The sequence below is a fragment of the Oncorhynchus gorbuscha genome, linkage group LG25, assembly GCF_021184085.1.
Source record: "Oncorhynchus gorbuscha isolate QuinsamMale2020 ecotype Even-year linkage group LG25, OgorEven_v1.0, whole genome shotgun sequence".
NCBI lineage: Eukaryota > Metazoa > Chordata > Actinopteri > Salmoniformes > Salmonidae > Oncorhynchus > Oncorhynchus gorbuscha.
Genome location: NC_060197.1, coordinates 32080275 through 32093894, shown reverse-complemented (window position 1 = coordinate 32093894; position 13620 = coordinate 32080275). Strand labels below are relative to the sequence as shown.

Here is a 13620-nt window from a genome sequence, read left to right as displayed (position 1 = left end):
CACTGATGATTTGTTTAAAAAAAATAGGCTGCAATAGGCTTCCTCCAATGACAACAAATCCATTTAGTACAACAGTTACCTGCTGGGCATACACATATGGTTGCTAATCCCAACAACATGAAATAAATATTTTTATTTTATTTTTATTTTATTTCACCTTTATTTAACCAGGTAGGCTAGTTGAGAACAAGTTCTCATTTGCAACTGTGACCTGGCCAAAATAAAGCATAGCAGTGTGAACAGACAACACAGAGTTACACATGGAGTAAACAATTAACAAGTCAATAACACAGTAGGAAAAAAATGGGCAGTCTATATACAATGTGTGCAAAAGGCATGAGGAGGTAGGCGAATAATACAATTTTGCAGATTAACACTGGAGTGATAAATGATCAGATGGTCATGTACAGGTAGAGATATTGGTGTGCAAAAGAGCAGAAAAGTAAATAAATAAAAACAGTATAAAAACAGTATGGGGATGAGGTAGGTGAAAATGGATGGGTTATTTACCAATAGACTATGTACAGCTGCAGCGATCGGTTAGCTGCTCGGATAGCTGATGTTTGAAGTTGGTGAGGGAGATAAAAGTCTCCAACTTCAGCGATTTTTGCAGTTCGTTCCAGTCACAGGCAGCAGAGTACTGGAACGAAAGGCGGCCAAATGAGGTGTTGACTTTAGGGATGATCAGTGAGATACACCTGCTGGAGCGCGTGCTGCGGATGGGTGTTGCCATCGTGACCAGTGAACTGAGATAAGGCGGAGCTTTACCTAGCATGGACTTGTAGATGACCTGGAGCCAGTGGGTCTGGCGACGAATATGTAGTGAGGGCCAGCCGACTAGAGCATACAAGTCGCAGTGGTGGGTGGTATAAGGTGCATTAGTGACAAAACGGATGGCACTGTGATAGACTGCATCCAGTTTGCTGAGTAGAGTGTTGGAAGCCATTTTGTAGATGACATCGCCGAAGTCGAGGATCGGTAGGATAGTCAGTTTTACTAGGGTAAGCTTGGCGGCATGAGTGAAGGAGGCTTTGCTGCGGAATAGAAAGCAGACTCTTGATTTGATTTTCGATTGGAGATGTTTGATGTGAGTCTGGAAGGAGAGTTTGCAGTCTAACCAGACACCTAGGTACTTATAGGTGTCCACATATTCAAGGTCGGAAACATCCAGGGTGGTGATGCTAGTCGGGCATGCGGGTGCAGGCAGCGATCGGTTGAAAAGCATGCATTTGGTTTTACTCGAGTTTAAGAGCAGTTGGAGGCCACGGAAGGAGTGCTGTATGGCATTGAAGCTCGTTTCGAGGTTAGATAGCACAGTGTCCAATGACGGGCCAAAAGTATATAGAATGGTGTCGTCTGCGTAGAGGTGGATCAGGGAATCGCCCGCAGCAAGAGCAACATCATTGATATATACAGAGAAAAGAGTCGGCCCGAGAATTGAACCCTGTGGCACCCCCACAGAGACTGCCAGAGGACTGGACAGCATGCCCTCCGATTTGACACACTGAACTCTGTCTGCAAAGTAATTGGTGAACCAGGCAAGGCAGTCATCCGAAAAACCGAGGCTATTGAGTCTGCCGATAAGAATATGGTGATTGACATAGTCGAAAGCCTTGGCGAGGTCGATGAAGATGGCTGCACAGTACTGTCTTTTATCGATGGCGGTTATGATATCGTTTAGTACCTTGAGTGTAGCTGAGGTGCACCCGTGACCGGCTCGGAAACCAGATTGCACAGCGGAGAAGGTACGGTGGGATTCGAGATGGTCAGTGACCTGTTTGTTGACTTGGCTTTCGAAGACCTTAGATAGACAGGGCAGGATGGATATAGGTCTATAACAGTTTGGGTCCAGGGTGTCTCCCCTTTGAAGAGGGGGATGACTGCGGCAGCTTTCAATCCTTGGGGATCTCAGACGATATGAAAGAGAGGTTGAACAGGCTGGTAATAGGGGTTGCGACAATGGCGGCAGATAGTTTCAGAAATAGAGGGTCCAGATTGTCAAGCCCAGCTGATTTGTACGGGTCCAGGTTTTGCAGCTCTTTCAGAACATCTGCTATCTGGATTTGGGTAAAGGAGAACCTGGAGAGGCTTGGGCGAGGAGCTGCGGGGGGCAGAGCTGTTGGCCGAGGTTGGAGTAGCCAGGCGGAAGGCATGGCCAGCCGTTGAGAAGTGCTTATTGAAGTTTTCGATAATCATGGATTTATCGGTGGAGACCGTGTTACCTAGCCTCAGTGCAGTGGGCAGCTGGGAGGAGGTGCTCTTGTTCTCCATGGACTTCACAGTGTCCCAGAACTTTTGGAGTTGGAGCTACAGGATGCAAACTTCTGCCTGAAGAAGCTGGCCTTAGTTTTCCTGACTGACTGCGTGTATTGGTTCCTGACTTCCCTGAACAGTTGCATATCACGGGGGCTATTCGATGCTATTGCAGTCCGCCACAGGATGTTTTTGTGCTGGTCGAGGGCAGTCAGGTCTGGAGTGAACCAAGGGCTGTATCTGTTCTTGGTTCTGCATTTTTGAACGGAGCATGCTTATCTAAAATGGTGAGGAAGTTACTTTTAAAGAATGACCAGGCATCCTCAACTGACGGGATGAGGTCAATGTCCTTCCAGGATACCCGGGCCAGGTCGATTAGAAAGGCCTGCTCACAGAAGTGTTTTAGGGAGTGTTTGACAGTGATGAGGGGTGGTCGTTTGACTGCGGCTCCGTGGCGGATACAGGCAATGAGGCAGTGGTCGCTGAGATCCTGGTTGAAGACAGCGGAGGTGTATTTGGAGGGCCAGTTGGTCAGGATGACGTCTATGAGGGTGCCCTTGTTTACAGAGTTAGGGTTGTACCTGGTGGGTTCCTTGATGATTTGAGTGAGATTGAGGGCATCTAGCTTAGATTGTAGGACTGCCGGGGTGTTAAGCATATCCCAGTTTAGGTCACCTAACAAACTCTGAAGCTAGATGGGGGGCGATCAATTCACAAATGGTGTCCAGGGCACAGCTGGGAGCTGAGGGTGGTCGGTAGCAGGCGGCAACAGTGAGAGACTTATTTCTGGAGAGAGTAATTTTCAAAATTAGTTGTTCAAACTGTTTGGGTATGGACCTGGAAAGTATGACATTACTTTGCAGGCTATCTCTGCAGTAGACTGCGACTCCGCCCCCTTTGGCAGTTCTATCTTGACGGAAGATGTTATAGTTGGGTATGGAAGTCTCTGAATTTTTGGTGGCCTTCCTGAGCCAGGATTCAGACACGGCAAGGACATCAGGGTTAGCAGAGTGTGCTAAAGCAGTGAGTAAAACAAACTTAGGGAGGAGGCTTCTGATGTTGACATGCATAAAAATGTAGCCCGTTTCTTGGGTTTCTGTTTTCCCGACAAACGGTCATGCTTTAAAATGCAGTAGAGCCCTTGACTGTTCTGTTTATTGATTTATTCAGAGAGTTAAAGTTTTTTTAAGGTCAGAAGATGCCAAACTAAAAACCCAGAGAGTCAGAGGTCATTCAATTCAAAATTCATCAATAATAAAAAAGCAGTTTCTGTCTAAAGAGAAAAGACGAACAAGGGAAATACGTAAACTAATAGTACAGGTATTTAGCAATAAAAAACGATACTACTGTCATGTATACAGCGCTTGAGGTCACCAGACTGATCATTATTACACACACCTGTCAACATTGTTACGCGCACCAGCGCCTCATCAGATTCACCTGGACTCCATCACCTGCCTCAGCTGGCTCGTCGGGCTCCCATGCCTCAGCTGGCTCGACGGGTTCCCACGCCTCAGCAGAGGCAACTGGCCCGCTCCTGGTTCCTGGGATCGTCCCTCTGGTCAGTGTCCTGCGGCCGGATCCACGCATCAGTGAGGGGATACTGTCACGTATACTCCCTCTCTGTGCGCTATTACACACACCTGTCACAATCGTTACTTGCACCAGCGCCTCATCAGACTCTCCTGGACTCCATCACCTGCCAGATTACCTTCCCTATATACACCGCTCAAAAAAATAAAGGGAACACTAAAATAACACATCCTAGATCTGAATGAATTAAATATTCTTATTAAATACTTTTTTCTTTACATAGCTAAATGTGCTGACAACAAAATCACACAAAAATGATCAATGGAAATCAAATTTATCAACCCATGGTTTGGATTTGGAGTCACACTCAAAATTAAAGTGGAAAACCACCCTACAGGCTGATCCAACTTTGATGTAATGTCCTTAAAACAAGTCAAAATGAGGCTCAGTAGTGTGTGTGGCCTCCACGTGCCTGTATGACCTCCCTACAACACCTGGGCAAGCTCCTGATGAGGTGGCGGATGGTCTCCTGAGGGATCTCCTCCCAGACCTGGACTAAAGCATCCGCCAACTCCTGGACAGTCTGTGGTGCAACGTAGCGTTGGTGGATGGAGCGAGACATGATGTCCCAGATGTGCTCAATTGGATTCAGGTCTGGGGAACGGGCGGTCCAGTCCATAGCATCAATGTCTTCCTCTTGCAGGAACTGCTGACACACTCCAGCCACATGAGGTCTAGCATTGTCTTGCATTAGGAGGAACCCAGGGCTAACCGCACCAGCATATGGTCTCACAAGGGGTCTGAGGATCTCATCTCTGTACCTAATGGCAGTCAGGCTACCTCAGGCGAGCACATGGAGGGCTGTGCGGCCCCCCAAAGAAATGCCACCCCACACCATGACTGACCCACCACCAAACCGGTCATGCTGGAGGATGTTGCAGGCGGCAGAACGTTCTCCACGGTGTCTCCAGACTCTGTCACGTCTGTCATATGTGCTCAGTGTGAACCTGCTTTCATCTGTGAAGAGCACAGGGCACCAGTAGCGAATTTGCCAATCTTGGTGTTTTCTGGCAAATGCCAAACGTCCTGCACAGTGTTGGGCTGTAAGCTCAACCTCCACCTGTGGACGCCGGGCCCTCATACCACCCCCATTGAGTCTATTTCTGACCGTTTGAGCAGACACATGCATATTTGTGCCCTGCTGGAGGTCATTTTGCAGGGCTCTGGCAGTGCTCCTCCTGCTCCTCCTTGCACAAAGGCGGAGGTAGCGGTCCTGCTGCTGGGTTGTTGCCCTGCTACAGCCTCCTCCACATCTCCTGATGTACTGGCCTGTCTCCTGGTAGCGCCTCCATGCTCTGGACACTACGCCGACAGACACAGCAAACCTTCTTGCCACAGCTCGCATTGATGTACCATCCTGGATGAGCTGCACTACCTGAGCCATTTGTGTGGGTTGGAGACTCTGTCAAATGCTACCACTAGAGTGAAAGCACCGCCAGCATTCAAAGTGACCAAAACATCAGTCAGGAAGCATAGGAACTGAGAAGTGGTCTGTGGTCACCACCTGCAGAACCACTCATTTATTCGGTCTTGCTAATTGCCTATAATTTCCACCTGTTGTCTATTCCATTTGCACAACAGCATGTGAAATTTATTGTCAATCAGTGTTGCTTCCTAAGTGGACAGTTTGATTTCACAGAAGTGTGAATGACTTGGAGTTACATTGTGTTGTTGAAGTGTTCCCTTTATTTTTTTGAGCAGTGTATGTCACTCCCTTTGGTTCTTTCCCTAGTCGTTATTGTTTCTGTTTCGGTGTTTCATGTCTATACGCTACTCATGTTCCTAGTTTATTTCCTTGTGTTATTTATTATTAAATCCACTCCCTGTACTTGCTTCCCGGTTCCCAGCGTACATGTTACAACTACAGAGATCCAAAATAAGCTAAAGGAAAACAAAAAGAAGTGATTCAAGATTCAAGAACGGTCTAATGTAGTCTATTACAAACTGGATGGAATATGGAGAAAAATTCTTCAACACAAGAACACTACCAAAAATAATTTGAAGAAACTCGTTACTAAAGATGTCATCTATGATTCTCTAAATTATATTTTAAAGAGGAAGCTAAATATTTTAAGCAGATGTTCTCTTTTCTGTCTCATTCTCACCCTCTGAATGACAATTACTGTAAGGAATTCTCTCCCCAAAAAATTAAAATGAACAAGTGTACAGAAAGATTAGTGCAAATGCCAAATTACAGAGGAATAAATTCTTGAGGCTATTAAATCCTTTTGGTCTGGAAAAACCCCAGGGCTTTATGGCATACCGGTAGAGATACAGTATATCAAGCCTTTTTTGATATACTCAAAGCTCCATTGTTAGCTTGTTTTAAATACTCTACTATTATAGAAATGGTAGTCTGCCAGTCTGGCAGGAAGGTCTGATTTCACTATTATTAACAAGATCCTGTCAGGATTTGGCCAGGGTTGTTCCAGTTTTTGGTCACTAGATGCCCCCATTGTGCCTTTTGACCTTTTGTTTTCCCTTGATCCCCATTATTATTTGCACCTGTGCCTCGTTTCCCTTGATTGTATTTAAACCCTTTGTTTTACTCAGTTCTTTGCTCTGTGTTTGTATGTTAGCACCCAGCCCTAGTACTCTGTGAGCTCTTGTTGATCCCGGTGGACTCTCTTGTGGAGTTCTGTTTTTTGTTCTTGTTTGTTTGTTTTTGAGTATCTTTTGAGGCTTTTTGTGCTGTGCCTTCCACCTTGTGGATTTGCCTTTTTGTCTTTTGAGGTTGTGGAGTTACATGTTTTCCTGAAGAACTTCACTTTTTACTTCATTAAATACACCGTCTCAAGTACTGCTGTGTCTGCCTCATCTTCTGGGTTCTGCTGACTATTCGTGGCTCAGTTGGTTTAGTGACTGTTTCTCACTCCAGAGACCCGGGTTCGTACCGGGTCCTGACAGATCCAGATGGCAAATATAAAGATCCAGTCTATCAAAAAAACTGGAGGCCTCTTATACTTCAATGCTGTAATGCAAAAATACTAGCGAAATGGATAGCACTCAGAATTAAACAGGTTTTACAAGGTATTGTTCATCCTGATCAGACAGGTTTTTTACATAGACGATACATTGGAGAGAGTATACGACAACTACTATGAATAATAGAACAATATGAAACATCTAAGAAGCCAGACCTGGTATTTATAGCGGAAAAGGCCTTTGATAAAGTAAGGTTGGGTTTTATTTATAAATGCCGTGATTTAAAAAATTTCTGTGATTCTCTTATAAAATGGGTAAAAGTAACGTATCTCAACCCCAAGTCTAAAATAGTAAATAGCGTTTACTCCTCAGAGAGTTTTGAAGTGTCAAGAGGAGTGTACCAAGGTTGTCCGCTGTCACCATATCTATTCGTTAAGGCCATCAAAATGCTAACTATTAAAATCAGATCAAATAACATTAGAGGATTAAAAATACAAGGCTTAAAAACAAAGGTGTATGCCGATGACTCAAGTTTTATATTAAGTCCACAAGATAGATCCCTGCAATGTCTCATTGAAGGTGTACATAACTTTGCTGGACTCTCTGGACTAAAACGTAATTAACATAAGTGTACAATATTATGTATTAGATCTTAAAAAATACAGCTTTTACATTACCCTGTAGTTTACCTATAAAATAGGCTGATGGTGAAGTAGATATACTTGGTATTCATATCACATAATATATAAATGAGCTCTCCACAATGAATTTCATTAGACAACTTGCAAAAATAGACAAGATCCTGTAACCTTGGAGAGGTAAATACCAGTCCTTTTATGGAACAATTACACTAATTAACACCTTAGTCATATCTCAGTTTACTCACTTACTTATGGCGCTGCCGACTACTGATTATTCGTTTTTCAAATCATATGAGCAAAAAATATTTAGCTTTTTCTGGGATGCTAAACAAGACAAATAAAGCGCACCTAAGCTAGCTAAATTTTCAATTTCATCCCCCTGAAAAGAGAACAAATAGTACAACAAATATTATGGCTGAACTCAAATGTGCTGGTTGATAAAATAACTGTATTTATGGAAAAGCTGTTTGAAAAGGGTGTTTTGTTTGTAAATTATATTGTAAATTGGAATGGTAGAGTTATGTCTTTCATGGAGTTATCAGAATTGTATGGAAAGGTCTGCTCAATCCAAGATTACAACCAATTGATTACAGCATTACCCCAAAAATGGAGGAGGCCAGTGGTCAGCGGGAGGAGGTAGGGAAGATGTCTGTCTTCCCAATATAAAGAATCAAAACTGGCGGAGGAATAAAAATAGCATGAATAGAAAAGTTTACCAGTTTCATTTGAGGACGAGGATGTTGACAGCTGTGCCGTACAGAATACAAACAAGTTGGGAAGTGATTTTTGATGTAACGATTACATGCTACAGGGAGTATGAGTTGTATGAGGGGTATTGGGGGTGCGGAATGGAATTATTAAAATATATGTATATTTGGGGGTGGGGGGGGGTGGTTTGAGGAGCAACTCTTGGAGAACTGTTGGGAGGGGGATATTGGAAGGCTGGTGGCCTGGCGGTTGTGAGCTTGGGCCGGTGGCTGATGGGTCGCTGGTTCGGGACCCCGTTTTTGACCTTGTGGGAGATCTGTCAATTTGCCCTTGTGCAGGACGTTGACCTTAGTTGCTTCTGTGGGTCACTCTGGTGGGAGTCTGTAAGATGACTAATGTGATGTAGATGTTGAGCGGCTTCACTGCAAATAGATCCTATGTTTTCAATATTCAACAGAACCCCCCCCCCCCAAACCAAAAAAAATGGAGTCTAGAACCTGACCCATCAAATCAAGCTATTTATTTACATTGCTGAGTTCCTCATTACACAAATGTTTGTCCCTCTGCTTACCACAGATCGCAATTTCTCAAGTGTGATGTCTTTGGAGTTATACTAATTAGGGGCTGCACAATCCAATTCCATTAATTGCCTATTCGTTTGAGGATCCACAGAAAAAAATGAACGATTTTAATAAGCTTGACTCTTCCCAGGAATAAAGTTACACTCTAAAGTGGATTTGTGTGCTGGTGCCACTACAAATTAGTAAAACAATGCAGCAGCCATTTGAAATGAGCGCAAACACCTCTGCCGGCATGCTAATAGCTTTTCTTGCCTCTTTTTATTGTTATGTAAAGTAAATGGGTATGGAATAAACATTTGCAAGGCTTCCAAGTGCACTCTGAGGAATATTAAAATAGAAACAATAAAGGCTAGAAAAGACATTTGGTAAATACTCAATTTTGTTATCCCTCCCAAATTAATTAATGATGGCATTCGGCACCATCCAATAGCATCATTAAGGCAAATAACAGTGTAATACATTTCTTTCCTTGGCAGTAAACAGTATTTTTGTTTAAAAGATTCTCCCACAATGAGATTAGCCCTTTCGATCAATCGTTTACAACCACCAATGTGCTGGAGAATCACATATCTATTCATTCGTAGAAGAAAATGTGTGTAGGCCATTGACATGTGTGATTTTGAAAGCCTATATAATACAGAATGACACAGTAATTTAGCTGTTGTATTTTTATTGGTGTAGTTTTGTACAGGGAGGCTCTTTCTGTGAACTGGCATGATTGTAAAATATTGATTTGATTGATATTGTAGTTGCAGTATAGTGGCAGTGGAGCATTGTGTGTGTGTGTGTGTGTGTGTGTGTGTGTGTGTGTGTGTGTGTGTGTGTGTGTGTGTGTGTGTGTGTGTGTGTGTGTGTGTGTGTGTGTGTGTGTGTGTGTGTGTGTGTGTGTGTGTGTGTGTGTGTGTGTGTGTGTGTGTGTGTGTGTGTGTGTGTGCGTGCGTGTGCGTGCGTGTGCGTGCGTGCGTGTGTGCGTGTTATGTGTGAGTGACAAAAGGAATTGTCTGTCTTTCACATAAGAGAAATTCCTGCTTGAATGACACATATTCTAGAGAGTTCTATTTCAATGTTGGACGCAAGAGATGTTTGTTGCGGGCAAGAGAAGCGGTGAAGTCTGAATGAGTGATGTGTGTGTTAGCCCAGTTAGGTAGTTGTGTGACTGACTGTGTGTGTGTGTGTGAGTTGTCTTGTTTCTGCGCTGTGCCGAGTTGATCCACTCTCCAGGGTACAACTCAAATTGATTAAATTTGCTAGGTAAGATGAGGGGCTGCCTAAACGCTCTAAGCAATTACTTGGCTGCAGCTCCCTGTGTAAAATATGGATTCAGTTCCTCACCGTTGTGTGATAAATCGGAACCTTTGGTCAGAATACGACGGTGAGTCACAGTTTTGGGGGAGATAAATATTCGTACGGATAAGAATGGGCGGAAGAGATTCATCCTGATGTCAATATTTATTGGACGGAAAGCTACAAGCCATGTGTCCCTGTGTACTTCCTGTCTAAGCAATGTGATTTTAGGAAATGACATCTGTGTGGTCGGGGGAAACAGCTGGCTGCAGTGAGGGCGGCCATTAGCTCTTGACAGAGTCTCCCCGGAGCACCTGAGTAGGGATTGCCGCAAGGCAAAAGGCAAACGTTTATCGCACATCCTGCACTGCAAATGGCCACTAAAATCTTTGACGGCGTGATAGGTAGCCAGCTGTGAAGAGAGCACTGTGGTAGAGGAGTTGGAACAGTCTTTTGTGTCGAGCTGACGAGCCAAGTGTAGACATACACACCTGAGCCCAGACAGACGGACGGACAGAAACATAGAGCAGGACAGACCGTTAGACAAAGACGCAGTTACACTTAGGACAGATGGACGGACAGACCACCGTCAGAGAAGGACAGCCAGGCTGGCAGACAGACAGGCAGATACACAGAGATGCTGAGCAAGACAGACAGACTCATCCGCACACCCCTAGAGAAACACAGACAAATGAAGGTTGCAGCACCTGTCACTGTGCTGTTCCCTTAGATCTATGTCTCTGCATAACCTACAAAGCTCTCCAACCGACCTAGCAGTATTCACATTGGCAGATTGGATAAATTAATAATGATCCCGCTGCAGCTGAGCATATTGACTTGTTTTCTCCCTCCGAGTTGAGCACTCCCCACCTCCTATGTATTCAGCTAGACTACCGTACAAATGTCTTGCTCCATTCCTCTCTCCCCAGACATTGTGTTATTAGGTACACATTAATGGAGTCGTTTGGGTTCTTTGAAGTGTGGTAATTACATTAAATCCTCTGCATAGTGAAAAGTTAAAACTTGACCGATTGTGTCATATCGCCTGCTACTTCTATTATTAAAATGACTGTTTATTATCTCAGCAGTGACGTACTGGTTTGCTGTGATTGCCAGCAGATTTCTGGCGATCCTTGTAATTGTACTCTGTGGTTCATCCATTATATTCAGCATTCAGATTGTCCTTTCTCTAAACTAGGTCCCAAATGGCACCCTATTCCCTATATAGTGCAATACTTTTCAATAGGGCTTTGGTCAGAAGTAGTCCACTATAGGGAATAGGGTGCCATTTGGGATGGATATTTAATTTTAGGCTTCTAACCCTGAAACACAACAGATGAACAAACTTGCATTTTGATGGTAATCTTGATGGTAACAGATGGATAAAATGTGATGCCAATATAAAATGTTTTTGATGTTTGTTATTGTCAAGATATCATTCATTTATCTTTGTGTTGTATTGAGTAGTTTGGCCCATGTACTCGTTCAGACAGATTGCATTTTTCCATTTTGAAGTTATTAGCAGGTGTATTCTCTCTCACCAGGTGCCTTCTGCAAAATATTGATTGATACTATTGAGGGAACTCCTGGCCTACATGTTGTCTGGAGTATGTTTCGGCCCCTAATCCAAGGGAAGGTCCTCTACACCCCTGACACACCTGCCACTCGACTAATGGTCAAAGAGGTAAGTAGAAGAGAAACTCATATTGTATGCACATCGGTTCAGGCGCTGGACCAGCAAAAAAAACATAAAAGTGAAATATGTCTGCTAGAGTCAATTTGAATAGAAGTCAGTGAAGAGAACTGAAAGTAAACTGATGTCTGCAACACTCATATCAGTGTCATGGACGTTTACACTCATATCAGTGTCATGGATGTTTACACTCATATCAGTGTCATGGACGTTTACACTCGTATCAGTATCATGGACGTTTACTCTTGTATCACTGTCATGGACGTTTACACTCATATCAGTGTCATGGACGTTTACACTCAAATCAGTGTCATGGAGTGTAAATGTCCATCACACTGATACGAGTGTAAACGTCCATGACACTGATACGAGTGTAAACGTCCATGACACTGATACAAGAGTAAACGTCCATGACACTGATACGAGTGTAAACATCCATGACACTGATACAAGAGTAAACATCTATGATACTGATACGAGTGTAAACGTCCATGACACTGAAATGAGAGTAAACGTCCATGACACTGACATGAATGTAAACGTTCATGACACCGACATGAATGTAAACGTCCATGACACTGAAATTAGTGTAAACGTCCATGACACTGATACAATAGTAAACATCCATGATACTGATATGTGTGTACACATACATGACACTGAAATGAGAGTAAACGTCCATGACACTGACATGAATGTAAACATCAGTGTCATGTACGTTTACACTTGTATCAGTGTCATGGACGTTTACACTCGTAGCAGTGTCATGGATGATTACACTCATTTCAGTGGCATGGACGTTTACACTCATACTGTATCAGTGTCATGGACGTTTATATTCATATCAGTGTCATGGACGTTTACACTCGTTTCAGTGTCATTGACGTTTACACTCGTATCAGTGTCATGGACGTTTACACTCACACTGTATCAGTGTCATGGACGTTTACAATCATGTCGGTGTCATGGATGTTTACACTCATATTAGTGTCATGGACATTTATACTTATTTCAGTGGCATGGACGTTTACACTCATATCAGTGTCATGGACGTTTACACTCAAATCAGTGTCATGGACATATGTACTAATTTCTATGGCATGGACGTGTACACTCATATCAGTGTCATGGACGTTTACACTCAAATCAGTGTCATGGACATATGTACTAATTTCTATGGCATGGACGTTTACACTCATATCAGTGTCATGGACGTTTACACTCATACTGTATCAGTATCATGGACATTTACACTCATTTCAGTGTCATAGATGTTTACACTCGTATCAATGTCATGGATGTTTACACTCGTATCAGTGTCATGGACGTTTACACTCATATCAGTGTCATGAATGTTTATTCTTTACACTTTATCAGTGTCATTTACTTTCATGTAGTACACTTACTCCCTAATATTTCCTAAAATGTACAAACCTGTTAAGTGACATTACTTGGGTGTCTATGTAAGTAGCTTGTACAATTAAAACTTTTGCCATTGTATCTATTTCCATATTTTCACTCCACAAATCAGTTGGCATTTACATTAGCTGGTAAATAAAAACGTGATGATATACGCTATGAACCCGTCTCCAAAAAAACAACTAGGAAGAGGAGATGGAGAACACACTCGGGGGAGATGGAAAATATGTATTTTTCATGAAGTTTCTTCCGATATTAACATCATTTTGACAACGGCATAAACAAAACAAACAAATGTCGAGAAGCTGTAGGGAATTGGATGTGGAGAATATCCAGTGAGATAATGACTTCTAGCGGATCCACCAACTTCACAGTGACCGGCTCGGTCTTGGCATAGGGGCACCGTCTTTACACTCGGCACAGGCCGATTGTTTACATCTCAGTGCTCGGGATTAAATAACCCTGTTTACATTAGTCACAATGGGGGGTATATGAATCAGATGAGTCTCCTGGGGGTTAGGTG

At 43.2% G+C, this 13620-nt stretch overlaps 1 protein-coding gene across 1 annotated transcript in view; it reads left to right on the top strand.

Moving 5' to 3' along the window:
• Positions 1-13620, top strand: part of LOC124014229 (phospholipid-transporting ATPase ABCA1-like) — a 290281-nt gene that overhangs the window by 61108 nt on the left and 215553 nt on the right. Inside the window, exon 10 of the mRNA XM_046329029.1 lies at positions 11530-11669. Within this exon, the coding sequence (XP_046184985.1) occupies positions 11530-11669 (140 nt within the window). The remainder of the gene's footprint in view (positions 1-11529; positions 11670-13620) is intronic.